Raw genomic sequence first — 17,796 nt, forward strand, 5'->3', positions numbered from 1 at the left:
GGTCAATTGCCAATTTGACAGTTTTGACGCTTTTCTGCTGGCTTGCTTTCAACTAAAAACCTTAAACCACTTTAAAACCAACTTCACTCTTCTTATCCTATAACCCATAAAATGTAAAAACACATTTCTAAGATTAAAATTTGGGTGTGAGGGTTTTAATTACAAATTATCAGACAGTCATTTTTAAGATTACAAATTAGCAGTAAATACACAAGTGGCTCGCGCAACCATTCGTAAACTACATGTGGCCCTTTGGCCAAAAAGGTTGGACACCCCTGGCTTATGGGCATATTCAGTGGTGTTCTTTCTGGATCTTGGATTTCAGCACCATGAGGTAGGCTAGACCATGTTTTGTATGATTCACATATCTCAATATAGCGATACAATTCGCTATACCATACAGGAGGATAAAAAATAAAAATCGATTCAAAGGTGATTTCTGTGCCAGTAGCTATGTCAATTTTCTACTAATGATATTCACTTAAAAGCAAAACATGTAAAACCTTGCACAGAGGTGTGTTTGTTTCAACATTCTATTAGTGGTACCACAATAAAATGGAACTTGGTGTTGGTGTAGTTGCATAGGCTATGAATAATTTCTGGAATAGCCTGCCATAATATTTTTATGAATCCTTTGTATTTTTTCTTGTACTATCCTGGAATCCTACTGTTAACCAGCTCACTTTTCAAAAACAGTAAATTGTAATGAAGTCAACAAGAGTTATAATGACTGAACAGTTTACGTAATTTGTTTGAAAAACATTGTTTTTTATTTTTCTAATGTCTACCGCTTTTAGTTTTTAATTGGTTAGGCTAGCTTGTTTATATTAGGCAAGGTGTTAGGCTACTGGTGTTAGTGATTTAAGTGATGTTTATTGCCCAACCAGACAAACATAATTAATATAGGCTAATACTTGCTGCAGAATTTTATGCCAACCTTCTATCATATGCAAAAAAAGGCAATAGGCTACTTTCATAGACATCAAGGAATCATTAATAAACTCTGCTAGTTCAAATGCAAGTGCATATTTTGCTAGTGTTTCCATTCCAGTATAAAATTCCCTCAATTTCCAATCTGTTAGAGAGATTTTTTGTCCAATAATTTTTGTAACAAGTGTCAAAGTGTTCATACTGCTAGAAAGTTGTAGGTAAATTGGCTAAATTAATATTTATGAAGTCATAGTTTTGCTTGAACTATTTGTTAGTCCATATTTCATCATTCGCAGAAACTACATGGCATTGCATCGAAAGCTATTCATCATTCATCATTCATTCATTCATCATCATTCTATTTGAATAAGGGAATGCTGGAGTAGCAGACATTGTATAGGTTCCTGTATTTTTACTGATAATATCATATTAAATAATTCAAAAAGAAGAAAATATTGAAATATTTGAACTGCAACATGACTACTGAGGACAAGGCAAAGATGGATGAGATACTGAAAGGAATGGCAGAGATTATGGAAAGTCAAAAAAGGTATGAGAAAAAGTATAATAATGTCCAAACCACTGCTGCACCCCCTGCTGCTGCTGTGTCTTCATCTTTTACAGATGGACTTCAGCAGGCCCAACGCTCGGAGTTGACGGAGCTATCTAAACAAGTTTATGCTCTGCAAGAACAAGTTTGGGAACTCCAGCACTCTGTATACAGGACAGAGCGCAAGCTGGATGACTTGGAGCAGTATGGGCGAAGCAATTGCCTCATACTTCATGGATGTACTGACAGCCCAAACAAGGGAAGTAATGTTGATTACTCTGAATATGTGGTAAAAAAATTAATCAAGTAGTTAAACCAACTAACTGCCTTACTTTGAGGGACATAGATGCATGCCACCCCCTGCCATCTAAAAAACTAAACAAACCAATAATTATTAAATTTGTTAGAAGGATGACAAGGGATGAAATTTTTTATTCAAAAAGCAAGTTAAAAACTGATGATGGTCCTAAACTATCGATTACAGAGTCCTTGACCAAACGACGTCTGTCATTACTTCGTCAAGCGAGAGATGCTTTTGGTTTCAAGGACGTCTGGACATCCAAAGGAATAGTGTGGTGCTTCTGGAATAACAAAAGGCAAGTGATAGATGATTTTTCAGATATTCCAAAAATTTTAAACCATAAGGCATAAAAATTTTAAACCTAACAGCTTAACTTATTTTGTTAGGCTGTAACATTATGCAGTTTTCATTTATCCTTTTGAAGCTAAACAAACCATATCACATGATATATTATTACCGACGACAAAAAAAAAACAAAAAAAAACAAAAAAACTCAGGAACCTTTTTACTTTACCCATTCTCTTAAACCTTAGCTTAGCTTTTAACCAACCCTATTTTATACATACCTTTTTGTTTTTCAATTCTACGTTTATATAATACATGTTATTAAAACCAAAATGTAACTATTGCATGAAAACAATCAGAAAAAATCAAAAATTTATTAAATGTTTAACTTGTCCCATTGAAGTTCATGTTAAATGTTGTAAAAAAAGTGCAAATTATCATGACACACAAAATTGGACATGTACCTTGTGCAGTGACTGGATTCCCCCTTTTGTCCATCTATCCAACACTGAATTAATTACACTGGTTGGAAGCCACAGTGTATCAAATCTTACCTTCAAGCCTGACTATCTGAATGATATGTTTGCCAGCGCATCTTACACAAGCAACAATGACATAGATGACCTTTTTATGCCTAATATATCTGAAACATATGTAGACTCAACAACTGTCAATAAACTAAAAATGGACTGCTCACTAGGGCCAGTCTTCACTTCATTATGTATCAATGCTCGGTCTATTGTTAATGTAAAAAATTTCACCAAACTTGAGGCCCTGTTGATGTCTATAAATATCAGTCCTGATTTAATTTCTGTAGTTGAAACATGGGTTCAGCCTAATTCAAAAGGTCCTTACTTAAACCTACCGGGCTATACATTCATATCAAATGCTCGAATTAACAGTCGCGGTGGAGGAGTAGGAATATACTTAAAAAGTGATATTATGTATACCAAGCGTGATGACCTAACCATTATGAAAGAAAAAGTATTTGAGTCTATTTTTATTGATATTTTTGTTGGTGGTAAACAAGTGACCTGTGGTAGCATTTATCGAGCACCTGCATTGGATGCTAAGTCAAATTTGGAATTTCTTGATCTGCTTAGTGAGTGCATGAATAACATAGGTACATCAAAACAATGCTACATAATGGGAGATTTTAATTATAATTTATTGGATTATGAAAACATCAATGTAGGCAATTTTACTGACTTGATGTTCTCAAATTCTTTTTACCCACTAATTAATAAACCTACTAGAATAACTGACACCAGTGCAACAGTCTTAGATCAAATATGGTCCAATGTGCAAACAGGTAATGAAAGTCGGTGTGGAATTCTAATTAATGCCATCTCGGACCACTTTCCAGTTATGCATTGTACAAATATTGGAAAACCCTCAGTTACATGTCATCAATATACCAGATCATTTAATCTCTCAAACATACAAAATTTCTCAAATGCTCTGGAAAATATGGACATCACTTGTTGCTTAAATCAAACTGATGCTGATGAAGCTTATGAGTCATTCATAGGAGAATATACTAGTCAATTTAATAAGCATTTTCCTTTACAAAAAACACCTTTAAAAAAGAATAATTCTTGGTTTGATAGAGAACTACTACATCTATTACGAAGAAAAGAGCGTTTGTTTAAAAAGTACATAGCAAATAAAACTATTCACTCCAAAAAGAACTACACCTCTGCAAGAAACTTATACTTCCATACAGTTCAACAAAAAAAGAAGGAATTTTATAAATCTAAATTTGAAAAGCAAAAGTTTAATATGAAAGCTACTTGGCAAACAATCAACAATCTATTAGGTAAATCCCAGTCTAAGACTAACCATGGCATCAAAATAAATGATAGTACAGTCATTGACAGATTAACTATTGCAAATCACTTCAATGATCACTTTTCCTGTGCTGCCCATTCCCTTACAAAAAAAATTCCCAAATCAAATACAATATTTTCAACATATCTCGATTCTCCATGCTCTGAGACAATTTATATTTATCAAACTACTTTGAATGAAATTAAGAATATTATTCATGCTATGCCAGCAAAAACTAGCAGTGGCATCGATGAAATACCATCCATAGTTGTAAAGTCAACCCCAAACAATATACTGCATGCTTTAACTCATATATTTAACTTATCTTTAACGAGTGGAAAATTCATAAATACATTTAAGTTGGGGAAGGTGATACCTATCTTTAAAAAGGGTAGCTGCAAAGATTCAAACAACTACAGACCAGTCAGCCTACTACCTGTGTTTTCAAAGATATTAGAAAGAATCATGTACAACAGATTATACTCGTTTTTAATTAGACATAAATTTTTCTATAACAATCAATTTGGTTTCAGAAAAAATCATTCCACAAGCCATGCTGCTTCAATGCTAATAGAAAGTATCACCAGTATACTAAACGACAACCATCTTGCATTAGGAATCTTTCTTGATTTATCTAAAGCATTTGACACCATCGACCATAAAATATTGCTAGCTAAATTATATCATTTCGGAATAAGAGGCGTGGCCTATGATTGGTTCATGAGTTACCTGAGTAATAGAAAACAAAGAGTTATTTTCAATGGCACACTATCTTCTAACGTTAACAACATATCTTTGGGTGTCCCACAAGGGTCTATCTTAGGCCCTCTTCTATTCCTGATTTATGTAAATGACTTTCCTAACTGCCTTCAACACGGAACTGCAATTATGTTTGCAGATGACACCACCATTATATATAAAAATAAAACCGTTTCTGCTGTATATGATATTGCAAATCAAGAGCTTGTATGCATAGATCAATGGCTATCAACAAATCGATTGTCTCTAAATGTCACCAAAACCAAACATATATTATTTTCAAGTGAAGGAAGCAAGACACTATCAAGCCACCCACCCTTAAATATTCGAAAAAACAACATAGAACAAGTTGCCTCAATAAAGTTTCTGGGAATAATTGTAAACGAGCATTTGTCATGGAAATCTCATATGGAAATCTTGCTTCAAAAAATAAGATCAACACTCTGCGTGACAAAAAAAATTAAGCCTTTCCTAAACAAACAAGCACTTCTCTCCATTTACCATTCTCTAGTTGAGAGTCAGATATTATATTGTATCTCAACATGGTGTCATGAAAACAAAACTACATTGCAAAAGCTACAACGTACATGCAATAACTTTCTTCGTACTGTATTTAACATTGACCGCAGAGAAAGCGTAAAAGGTGTAATGGAACTCAATAATTTAAAATCAATTAACCACATGAAAACTACAGAGATTGCAACTTTCATGTTTAAATATTCAAAAAGGCTACTTCCCACAACATTCAATGATATAATTATGTGTAAACAATCAAGTAGCCTAACAACAAGAAGTAATTCTCCTTATATTCCGATATATTGTAGAATTAACACTTGCAAACAATCAATACGGTACATGGGGCCAACAGTTTGGAACAAGCTTCCCCCTACTACAAGAAATGAATGCAAAACTGTAAAAGGCTTTAAATTAAAAATGAACAAGCTAAATCTTCCTTGAAATAATCCCATCTAAGTATTACATCATGCACCAAACATACTAATATTATTTTTTTTTTTGCCCAGAAATGATAGGCCAATGTGTGTAGATTCATTAGCAAAATAGTAAGGTTGTAAGTACTCCTACTGGCCTTCTGGTTCTTGTGTTTTTTGTCCACAGAAGTTCTACAGAGTCTTCAGAAGTTTCTCCATCCTCTTCGACCAATCGCCATCTTTCGGTGAAGCGGTGGCCATGTGCTTCAACCAGTTGTTTTTTATATCAATATCTTGGACTGGATCGTCATGCTATTGTCTGATTATTTATCTATTTTTCTAACATGCCAAATTGGATTTCTTTATCACTTTTGTTATGGTTTAACGTGTAAAACATATACACGGTAACCCAAATTTATCATATTTCTGTGACATGCCACTACTACTTCCCAGGAATCCCAGCTAGCGATGCCTGCCGTTTTTGCATTAATTCAACGTTTTCTAACGTTGGATCAGTGTGGAAGTGACGAGTTTAGCTGACTGGGGTTTAAAATTATCGCTTTATCAACGCAACTTTTATCAAAGCACGCTTGATATCTTCAAGACATAACTTCCCTGGGTATAATTGAATTTCCGAAAGATGATGATGTTGTTTTTGCTAGTTTGTTTTATTTGTTTTCGTCATTGTTTTCAGTGTCGTCAAGTTATAGCCTATCTATTTTGTGAGTCGTGCAAGGCCTATGATGCGTTGCGCTTGAAATGGCTTTGCCCGTGGTAGGATTTCTTTGTGGGGTTTTCTTTGCCTGCCTTGCTCTTCTTTGCTATGAGCTAAACGCATCAAGACGTGTTCCCCTTACGACCATCAGCACTCTTGATAACGCACCATGGCCGATCTTCATAGCAACTGTCCATACAAATCTTAAATATATCAGCTAAAGCTATGTGGGCTAATTAAGCTATAGCCTAAATATATGTTGTTTATTTGTTTGTTTTTTTTTTTGTAACATTTTCTTTTTTTATTTCCCCTTTATATCTTAAATTTTTCTGAAGGTGTTGCGACCGTGCCAAATTTCTTTCAAATCAATAACTTACTTCGGTCTCAAGCACGTTTTAACGTTCGCGTTTTGTCGCTTCTACCCTTTTCTCGACCTTTGCTATGTTGACGTGTATTGTTTTGATATGATGGTCAGAAATAAAAACAACTGAACTGAACTGAACTGAAAGCGATTGCCAATAGAGGCCCCAAAACTTAGTTGTGCCTCGGGGCCCCGTGAGCCTTAATCAGGCCCTGCCTATAAGTAATTGATTGATTAAGGAATCTTTCTTCTCGAACTCAGAAAGCTTTTTTGAAAGCTTAAACCTGGCAGTTCCGTATACTTGTAGAGGCTTGGTCACAGCGGAAAACCATAATATCTTCGTGGGAAAGTTGTGACATAAAATTCCCGAATGCTTTCGTCTGTATGCGATAACAACCAGCGAAACACACTTTCGAAAGCCTCTTCAAGAATTGTATTTCAAGAACGACACAGCAACACGGGCTGTTAAAAATTAGTGCAACACGTATGCAGTGATGTACGCGTATACAAAAAATATTGACGCCGTCAGCGTAAACGCAAACGTTCGAAAAACTATACGCCGTAAGCCTAAGCGTCAACGTAACTTGTAAAAAAGGTTGGCGGCGTCAGGGTCAGCGCATACACCACAGTCTCTATGCAAAGTGTGCATACACTAGCGTAAATTCATTTTGTTTGCTAGGTGCCAAACATTCACACGGTATAAACCACTCGAAACAAACAAGTTTTATTTTGAATTCCCACGAAGAAACACAAGCATCTGAAGTGTACATCTGACAATTTGCTGCGTTTTGGTTTCAATATGCCTTTGCCCATTGAAAACATGTCACATGAAAGACGTCAACATTTCTCAGTTTGATAAAAATATGCAAACAACAGCTAAGACATTAAAAAGTAGGATTGACGCTATGTGCTAAAAAACCGCGAAAACTTTGCGGCGTAGCCTCAAGCGACAACTAAGCTTATCCAAAAAATGTGGCCGTCAGCGTAAACAAAAAGTCAACGCCGCAAATCTACGGCGTAGAATTTGCGGCGTATACGTACATATCTGCACGAAGTAGAAAACTTAATTGTCACCACAATACAGATTTCTGAGTAAAAGACGGAAATTTCGTCTAGTTGGTAAGCACAAGCAAAACAGTTCTCATATTCAACCAATCTTTCCAGCGACAATTTTAAAATGATGAAACTCATTGAGATATTTCAAAGGCACATAACTTGCGTCTGTGACGTACCAGTCGATATGCATTGTTAAGCAATTCCACAGGTGTTAAAAAGAAATGATGCAATGTTCACAGGTGTTGCAAAAAATGATGAAATAGTTCACAGGTGTTACAAACAAATGATGAAATATCTGCTCATTTTTTACCATTATTCCATGACGTAAGACGCCAGGTTAAGTAGACTTTAACGGTTTTATTTGACGTTTGATTTGAAGAACGATTGTCCGTAGGCTAACAAGGCTATATGAATTACTGACGCAGGGCCAGTCACCGAGATTGATAGAGTGAAGTTTCCGATCGTTAAAGCAAAGACGACGCACACCCTGAAAGTCAAACTAGCGCCCCTTGATCTCTAAACAATTTCTAACTCCTTCCACGACATCATAATGCATCTTATCATGGACAATGTTTTTAATTCCATTGTAGTATCGTAATTATTCATTAAATGGTGTCGTGATAATCACTACGGTACCCGTGAAATGCTGTTTGTTGTGGGTCATTCTATTATAATATAGTCACACTGTGTAACCCATCCTCTCAGAATTTCTTCATTTTTTAATATGTTAGAGCTATTGGCAGCGGCGAGGCCAGACCTTCAACAATGGGGGGGGGGGGGGGCAAAATATTGACAGTGCAAAACAGTAGCGTAATCAGAAATTTTGAAAAAATAATTTTAGTTTGGTACATTCTGAGAACATTTTCAACATAATTGTAGGTATGAATATTCCTGTAAAATGGCGCTGTCCGGTGGCATAGCAAAAGGATAAGATCATGTTTTCTTCGGCATTTTTCGGAAATAAAGCTAAGTCTCTATGTTTTCTTGTTGCTAATTCCAAGCTGAGATATTTGAATGTTTGGTAGGCTATTGGCAAAACTCGCTCTTTTAATGCAGTTTCGTTTAAAATTAGGCAAACTTTGTTTTAGAGACATAGGTTGATTGCTTTTTTTTTGCGAGAATTACAGTTTTATTATTTATCAATTTTCTCCTTGATTGATCCAAAAAGCGGTCTTATTCCGGTTAGTCACTAACTTTTATGCTTTAAAGTCAACCCAAAGTTTAGAAAATGTAACGTCATAGACGTCATACATCTTGATGAGTGTCAAACAAAAAGCTTTGAGACAATGAAGTTACTTTATTTCTGATATAGGCTATTCAAGTTTTGTATAAAAACTGGTGCAAGACATGCAAGACAGTGATATATTATTTAATTTCTCTTGTTTTCTACTACTATTGTCTACTGCAATATAACCCAGTCAACCAAAAGTCCCACATTTTTGACATGTCTGATCTGTTGAAAAAATTAAATTCAAAATAAATTACAGTTTGATTCCGTATGGGACTTGCAACTGCCATGGCTAGCGAAATTCTGCGTAGCTTGTTTTCCAGATTGAAAAACCATTTTTTACAAATGCACTTTCTGATTAATATCCAACAGTCTGTTAGTTAAATATGCCTTGGTATTAACTTAGTTGGTTAGATCTATGCTTGTGCTTTTCAACGATAGCAAATCTGTTGAAATTGGAGCAAGAATTGAATAAATGAGAGACAATTAATTATCGTGATCACACAGGGCGTGAACTGAAAGACGATCGATTTGACATTGAAATGCATTTTAAAAGCAAAAGCTTCGTTAGGGGGCTGTCTTCGAACAACGATTGCTCATATATTAAATAAGATAAAAAAATGGAAGTTAGTAGGCTACTTCAATACACAGTAACATGTTCTTTTAATTGGATTTAATTTAGATTGTTTATCGTTGCAATTAAATTTTGGATAGTGGTTTGAATTTGGTCAAGTTTAGGTGGCCACTAGATGTCGCTAGTAGTATTGTGGGACTTGGTATTAACTTAGTTGGTTAGATCTATGCTTTTCAACGTTAGCAAATCTGTTGAAATTGAGCAAGAAATGAATAAATGGGAGACAATTTTATCGTGATCAGGAAGGGCGTGAACTGAAAGACGATCGATTTGCCATTGAAATGCATTTTAAAAGCAAAAGCTTCGTTGGGGGGCTGTCTTCGAGCAACGATTGCTCATATATTAAATAAGATATAAAAATGAAAGTTGGCACTTCGATAAACAGTAACATGTTCTTTTAATTGGATTTGATTTAGATTGTTTATCGTTTAAAATGAAGTTTTGGTGATGGTTTGCATTTGGTCAAGTTTACGTGGCCACCAGATGGAGCTAGTAGTATTTTGGAATTTGGTATTAACTTAGTTGGTTAGATCTATGCTTGTGCTTCCCAACGATAGAAAATTTGTTGAAATTGAACAACAAATGAATAAATGGGAGACAATTTCCTTCCGGTGTGTTTCAGTGCATTTTCACCCTGCACTTCCTCCTTCATAATAGTCCATTCCAATTTGTGTGACGTAGATGACGTCATCATTTTGTCCGGTTGACCAACAGGGCGTCTTGTGAAAGAGCACCCAAAAGTTTTGGGGTACTCCACTTCCGTCTTCAATGCCCCATATCTTAAATCTGCAAAAAAGATTTTTTTCCCCAACCAATGCTAAACTCAAGAAAAGCTACCTGCTTCGTGTGCAAAAGTATGATAAATGCTTTTGTTGTTCAATGCAAGAATTTATCAGTTTTTTTATGCAATGAACGAAATAACTGTGACATGACAGCAAACGAACATTTTGTCTTCTGGAATAGAGAAAATTTTTTCAAGTTTAAAAGATTAAGGTGGTCCCATACTTGATTCAAGTGTCGGGTATGAGAAGATAAGTCTCTTATTGTACTAAGCCATTGACATTAAAAAGAGTAGGGTGGCCAGTTTCTTTCTCTCGGCCACCTTTCCTTCAGCAATTATGCCCATCCAATTTACTACGTACCCTAGGGCCTAGCCCTAGGTAGAGGTGAGCGACAGTGTTGTACGTTGACGCCGTCAATTTGACGGCGTCATTTGACGGCGTCAACTTTTTGTTGACGCTGAGGCTAGCGCCGTCAATTTATTTTTGGCAGTGGCTATTTGACCGGCGCCGGTCTTTGAATCTGAAACACTATTTGACCGGTCATGACGTCACTCTATAGGCACTTCTTTCTTTTTCTCTTTCAAAGCAAAAGACGAGAAGAGTGCGTATATAACTTGTAAATTCGACGATTATCTTCAACTGATTGGATGGCGCGTGGGTTACGTCTCTGGTTGATGTTCCAGAGGGAATGAGTTCGATACTTAGCGGAAGCGTTTTTTTTTTAACTTTTAATTAAATTTTGACCCGAAGTGACTCAATCGTTAGGCTGCTGCATTTTGTAGTCAATTTTTTTTTTCAGAAGCCTACAGCCCAATTTTTTATGTCTTTTCAACTATGAGTAATAAAGTCAGAGTTTTTTAATTTTCTTGAATTTGAGAATTTCTCTGGATAATTTTCCGTTCGTCATAAGAGGATGTGACCGTGTATGCCGAACGACGCAAAAATGTAATGCGTCGTTCGGCAAACACGGTCACATCGCAAAAATGTAATGCGTCGTTCGGAAAACACGGTCACATTCTCTTATGACGAACGGAAAATTATCCAGAGAAATTCTCAAATTCAAAAAAATTAAAAAACTCTGACTTTATTACTCATAGTTGAAAAGACATAAAAAATTGGGCTGTAGGCTTCTGAAAAAAAAAATTGACTACAAAATGCAGCAGCCTAACGATTGAGTCACTTTGGGTCAAAATTTAATTAAAAATTAAAAAAAAAACGCTTGGACCGCGAAGTATCGAACTCATTCCCTCTGGAACATCAACCAGAGACGTAACCCACGCGCCATCCAATCAGTTGAAGATAATCGTCGAATTTACAAGTTATATACGCACTCTTCTCGTCTTTTGCTTTGAAAGAGAAAAAGAAAGAAGTGCCTATAGAGTGACGTCATGACCGGTCAAATAGTGTTTCAGATTCAAAGACCGGCGCCGGTCAAATAGCCACTGCCTTTATTTTTCAGTTGACGGAAGTGATAGCGCCGTCAACTATTTTGCCGATTTTAAGCGTCAAGCGCTATGCGTCATTTTTTATTTTTATGGAAAAAAAATGAAAAATCTCGTTTCACAATTAGAGTTTCACCTATGGTTTCACAATGTATTCTGGCCAGCGCGACTCATCCGAATTACCGGCTTTTGCGTTGGTTGGAATGGCTCCCTGGAATACACGCAGAAGAAGTTCGCCAAATGGTGATCAGTCTAGGGCCATTTTTATTTTGACCTAAAAAAAAAATTTTTTGACTTTATTTTTATCAAATTTTGACTTTATTTTGACCTAACGAAATTGCTTATTTGTAGAGGTCACATTTCTTCCTTGAATTGATACTAGTTATCCAAACATAATGTTTTGTCGATTTCAGACCCAAACGTAATGTTTTGTCGAAAAGTCAAGGTTTTTATGGATTATAAAAAGTGCGTCGTGTTTTTCGGCGATAGGAAAATCTCCACAAATCTGTCTAATTTTTGCTGAAGACGATTTAGCTTGGCTATTCCTAAAATCCAAACTGTTGATTTTCGAAAAGACTATGTTTGTGAAGATGGAGCTTTTTATAAAAAATATTTATATAAATACGTAACAATGAATAAACAATGGGCAATTTGCGATAAAAGGTACTGCTGATCCGTCAGCATTGTGACATATTTCCTGCTTTTATGGGTTAATATGGTTTAATTGTGTCGCAGTTCCTGATTTACAATGTTTCCACGAGGATTTTGACAAAAATTACTTTCAAGAAACACAAAAAGTTTGTCAAAAGCCATAATTTGACAAATTTTGACTTTATTGTCAATTTTGACTTTATTTTGACCTATAAACTTCTTAGAAACAGTCCCCTAGGTGCTAAAAATAACTTTATTCTTGGATTCGTGGATAGACGAGGTCCTTAAAAATTTTTGACTTTATTGAGTTTTGCGGGCCCTAGTGATCACCCATGTATTGAGAAAGAGAGATCAGAGACAGAAAGCGAAAAATCCATGATCGGCTTCGCGGAACGTTGAAGATACTTTATTTCAAGAGCTTTGTGCCTCTGAAAAGAGCGATGTTGGTGCAGTGAACCTGGTTAAAAGATTAATACATGCTAAACTATCACAGCACGTTAGGAACAATGATACCTTTCCGAGTAAACGTTTTCAATTTATTTTTGAAATCATCATCATCATCATCCGTTCAGTCGTTTACGACTCTCGGTCACTCTATACGTCATCTTTCTCCACATCTCTCGATCCCACGCAGCCTCCTTCAATTCATGCACTCCCATGCCACTGTCATTTACAATCGTGTCAAGCCATCTTGTTTTCGGGCGCCCCCTTCCTCTTCCTCCGCTCACCAAACCAAGCATGATGTCTTTTTCCATTGATTTGCTTCTCATTATGTGGCCAAAATATGAAAGTTTCTGCCTGACGATTCTAGCTTCTAGGGATATGTCTAGGGATATGATTGCAATTTTTGAAATACAACACACCAATACCAACCAGCGCTGCTGTGGAACGCATGTTTTCACTTGGAAAGGACAATAGCCTAGGCTATGCGTCCCAAACGCAGCAAATTGTCAGACAAACGTTTTGAAATGCTTGCTTTTTCTGTAAGGAAATAACTAATAGGCTAAGCAGCTAATTACAATACAGTCTCAAAACATAATATCTGCTCTTTATTTTTAGCTATTCTTAGCCTAAACTTGGTTGAAATATTTCCGTTTTATGAGACGCTGGCAAAAAATAGCGCTAGAAATTAGCGCTGACGCCGTCAATTTCTTTAAGAGCTTACGCAGTACTTTACGCCGTAAAGTTTTTAGGCAATTTGCGCTGACGCTGACGCCGTCAACTTATTTCAATGACGCGTACAACACTGGTGAGCGATATTTTCAACAACCAGCTTGCTTGGGAGTTAAACCAGGTTTGCATTATTGGAAAGTCAATCCTTATCTCCTCTTTCATCTCACCGCTTTTAAGTTTAAGCACACATAAATAAGATTAAAAGTGCAACCATAGGGTGTTATGGCAACCCCAGAAGACATTTAGGAAACCCCACATAGGGTTGCGACCCTCAGGTGAAAGACCAAGACTGTGGAGCAATATCAAACCTATTTTTGAGCGCACAAAAATTAACAAGGTTCTTATTTTACAAACATGCAGTTGTTGCAACCACTCAGCCAACAAACAAATAATTTTATGCGCACAAAAATTTATACGGTTCTTAGTTGCAGTTTCATAACAATGAAATAAAAAAAAAAACATTTAAAGAAACCAACTGTTGAAAGCAGTATAATATCTCTACGTTGTTATTTATGTTTTTAATGCCTCTGTAACTTTTATTACAATGCAGGGAAGGAGATTTGTATAAGCGAACAATATTTACTTGCATTCAAAAATGGATAAAGAGAAATTCTATAATTTTGCAAAAGAAATTTTATTACATGTAAAAAAAACAGCTGAACAAGGAAATGTATCTGATATATTGTCATGCATTGATAAATACTGCGATGCCAACCCAACATATGCGATCAATGTAGGCAAATCCAAGGGTAAATTAATAGATGCATTCATTCAAGAATGTAAACCAAAAGCAGTTTTGGAATTGGGAACATTTTTTGGATACAGCGCTCTCTTGATGGGAAGACTATTAGAGCCTGATGCAAAGATATTCTCATTGGAGATTTCAAATGATGTGGCAGCCATAGCAAAAGAATTAATAAAGTTTGCTGGGATGAGTGACAAAATTCAAGTAATAGTTGGTGACAGTAGCAATGTGCTATCTAACTTTTCAGCTCATGCTTCAGTAGCATCATTCGATTTTGTATTTATTGATCATTGGAAAACAAAGTACAAGCCTGATTTGATACTGCTTGAAAAATTCAACCTCATCAAAAAAGGGACTATGATAGTTGCTGACAATGTTATCTTTCCCGGAACTCCAGATTATTTGGAATATGTAAGAAACAATCACAAATATGAATGCACTAATTATCCAGCAAAATTGAATTATAAAGACATAATGGATGCGCTGGAAAAGTCAATTTATCTTGGCTAGTTATTCATTTACATGTCAAGATATCTTGTTAAAAAAAAATAGCACAGCACAAATTACCAAAGAAAATTGAATTATAAAGACTACATGGATGCACTGGAAAAGTCAGTTTATCTAAATTGTTAGTTATTCATTTACAGGCTACATTCTATAATAAACTTGCTTTCAACTTAGTGTCTTATACTTGCTTTTTTATTTTTTGTCTCATTGGTGAAATCTGAGGAAGAGTTTTAATAACAAGTTCAGTGACAAAGTTTTATATTGGATTCCTGTAAAAGTTTGACATTCCTTGCAGCCAGTTTATCAACAATAATGTTTGGTTTGTCACCACCATAACATTTTAATGCAATGCATGATTTGTTTAAAGGTCATATTCTAGCACTGCTAGCAAATAAGATATGTTAAAAATTTTAACAAATATCACCTTTGTGTACACTTTTGTATAGTTTTACACTTTCATAAAATGCTAATGTTACAACTTTTAAAATTGAATGTGGTTATTTTTCCACACTTAATGTCATGGTTACAATCAGGTGTTGCCAGAGTTAGGATTAAAGTTAGCAAGGGTTAAGATAAGAGTTAATTTGATCTTTGTCCAGAACTAAAAAAAATCCAAAATACAAGTTTTCAACAGCTTTAAACTTTTCTCAGATTAAGGCAAAATTCCTTATCTGGCAACACTATTGAGGCTATTATTACATTATGTAGTGTAAATATAGCCACAGCCTTTAAAATTATACCACAATATAGCTATAACATGAAGTTAGTACACAACGCATTCGCTTCTTTCTGACTTACAGCACTGAGTGTTGCATGGGTAGAAAATGCACATACTTACATGCAATGATATTCATAACCATAGTTGGTTAACATCACTCATGAGTAAAACTAAAACGTATCGCTCATGTTAAGTCTTGGGATTTTTGTTTGCAACATTCCATTACATCAATTTTTTACTGAAGTAAGCCAAAAGCTACAGACTTTCCAGAGCAGTTTGTTACTCAACGTTAAATAGACAAGCTAAAATTGCCACAGCTCAATCAGACTAGCAACCTTCGTTACAAAGTAGACTATTTGGCAAAGCCGACTTTTCGAATTTGAACAAAGGTAGCTTGTGCTTTCGTGTGAATCGGCAGTTTTCTTACAAAGTTGCTAATGGTAACAAAAAAACGAGGGGGCCAGACATATCTCTCTCCCTTATGTATCAGACCCGAAGGGTGCCGCCCCCTGTCCCTGCGTAATCGATGTCTATGCATTCACTTACCTTCATCTATATCATGTCATATAAATTCTTATATCTCAATGGCCATCCTCATTCATTCACTGCATTTTGACCTATATTACAGCGAAATGGCCCGTTTCGGTGAGTCCGATTCGGTGAGTCCGATCCCTTAACGGGGGATTTTTTCAATTTTTTTTTTTAATTATTGGGTGGGTATCGTAGCCTAATTATCATTGCCGTTTTAGGGTTAGGGGTTAGGAGTTAAGGTTAGGGGTTAGAAGTTAGGAACTCACCGAATCAGACTCACCGAATCGGACTCACCGAATCAGACTCACCGAATCGGACTCACCGAATAGTAGCAGACCCATATTACAGATATATTACCTATATTATATTGCATCTTGATCAATATTATCTTTTTAAATTTTTGAACATTCTAAAAATGTTATTGATGATATCGCAGAGGTTGTCCTCATTTATAATTACTACAACTTTTTCTGGTTACTTGTAATATGTCTTTGTTTTGTGTATTGCATGCACATAGTTCATTGCATAGTGTGGGCTACTTCTTCTACAAATAAGTTTGTAATTGAATACCAGATTTTAAGAATTACTTAAAAATTCACAGTTTGGCAAATTTGTTTCCATCCTAAAAGAGTGTAGCCTATATTGATTGACATTAAACAAATTGATTTTATTCCATCTATCCAACTTCTACAATATTCTTCAATACTTAGTTCGGTTTAACTATGTAAAACTTTATTATGTATAACCTTTTTTTCAAAAACTCTTTTTGTGTAAGCAGTTCTTACTCAACTCTTGATTTAGAAAATAAGCAAGGAAATGTCTGTTGCAAACCACTTTTGTATAATTTAGTAGTACACAAATTAGTAGGCCTACTGTATGAGTGTATGTGGCAAACCTTTTTGTTTGTAAGCATTATTTATCCCAATAATTGGATGCACTTTCAAACTGGGCTGTGGGGTTTAAGGTCAAAATATTTCTCCGAAAATACAAAAATTCTTTTGGTTTCACAGCTATGCTTTCAAATGTTTGTATTCGCCCTGAAAGCTTGCTCATTAATTACTGTTGATTCTGTTTTTAATTCATAGAAGTGTTAATATTGAATAAATGCCAAGTAGCCTACTATTTTTTTAGTAGTGTGGTATGACGAGTTTAATCGCCATGTTGTTAATCTGTCTTTTGCAGAAATGGAACTGTTGTTGTTGCAATTATTTTAATTGTATGTGATATAGAAGAATTTCATTTACATATTATATATCAATTTTTTTCAAACAGACCTATAGTCCCACATTACAATTTCATGAAGAATTGAGCGAAACAGATTGCGTCCTTATTTGAGTTAATTTATCGTGTATTTTGCAATTATTTTACAGTAGAATTCGCCTATAACAGCACCTCTAGGGGATTGCAAAAACTGACGTTATAGCCGAATTGACGTTATAGACGAACTACCGCAAACTATTCCAAAACTGTCTTTTGATTAAAGAAAGAGGTGTATATTCCAGTCAGGTTCTACAGGATCTTCACCATCGGCCTCCTCTTGTACGACATCTTCTGCGGCAGTTTGTACATGTAGGCTATGTCATGCAAAATGTCGCTCTCTGTTACTGTTTCACGAGTTATGACGTTTGCATCACTTTCGAGATTTTTCACACGGGAAAAAAGTTACTTC

The 17,796-nt window shown here is 35.5% G+C and overlaps 1 protein-coding gene across 1 annotated transcript; it reads left to right on the top strand.

Annotated features, from left to right (window-relative positions):
• The first annotated feature begins 14,181 nt into the window (after nucleotides 1–14,181).
• On the top strand, nucleotides 14,182–16,206 carry LOC145774784 (catechol O-methyltransferase-like). Its single transcript, XM_082586095.1, has one exon. It carries the CDS (start codon nucleotides 14,222–14,224, stop codon nucleotides 14,879–14,881), a length of 660 nt encoding a protein of 219 aa, XP_082442221.1. The 5' UTR covers nucleotides 14,182–14,221; the 3' UTR covers nucleotides 14,882–16,206.
• Nucleotides 16,207–17,796: the final 1,590 nt, after the last annotated feature.

This window comes from Aplidium turbinatum, chromosome 7 (genome assembly GCF_918807975.1).
Source record: "Aplidium turbinatum chromosome 7, kaAplTurb1.1, whole genome shotgun sequence".
NCBI classification, from domain to species: Eukaryota; Metazoa; Chordata; class Ascidiacea; order Aplousobranchia; family Polyclinidae; genus Aplidium; species Aplidium turbinatum.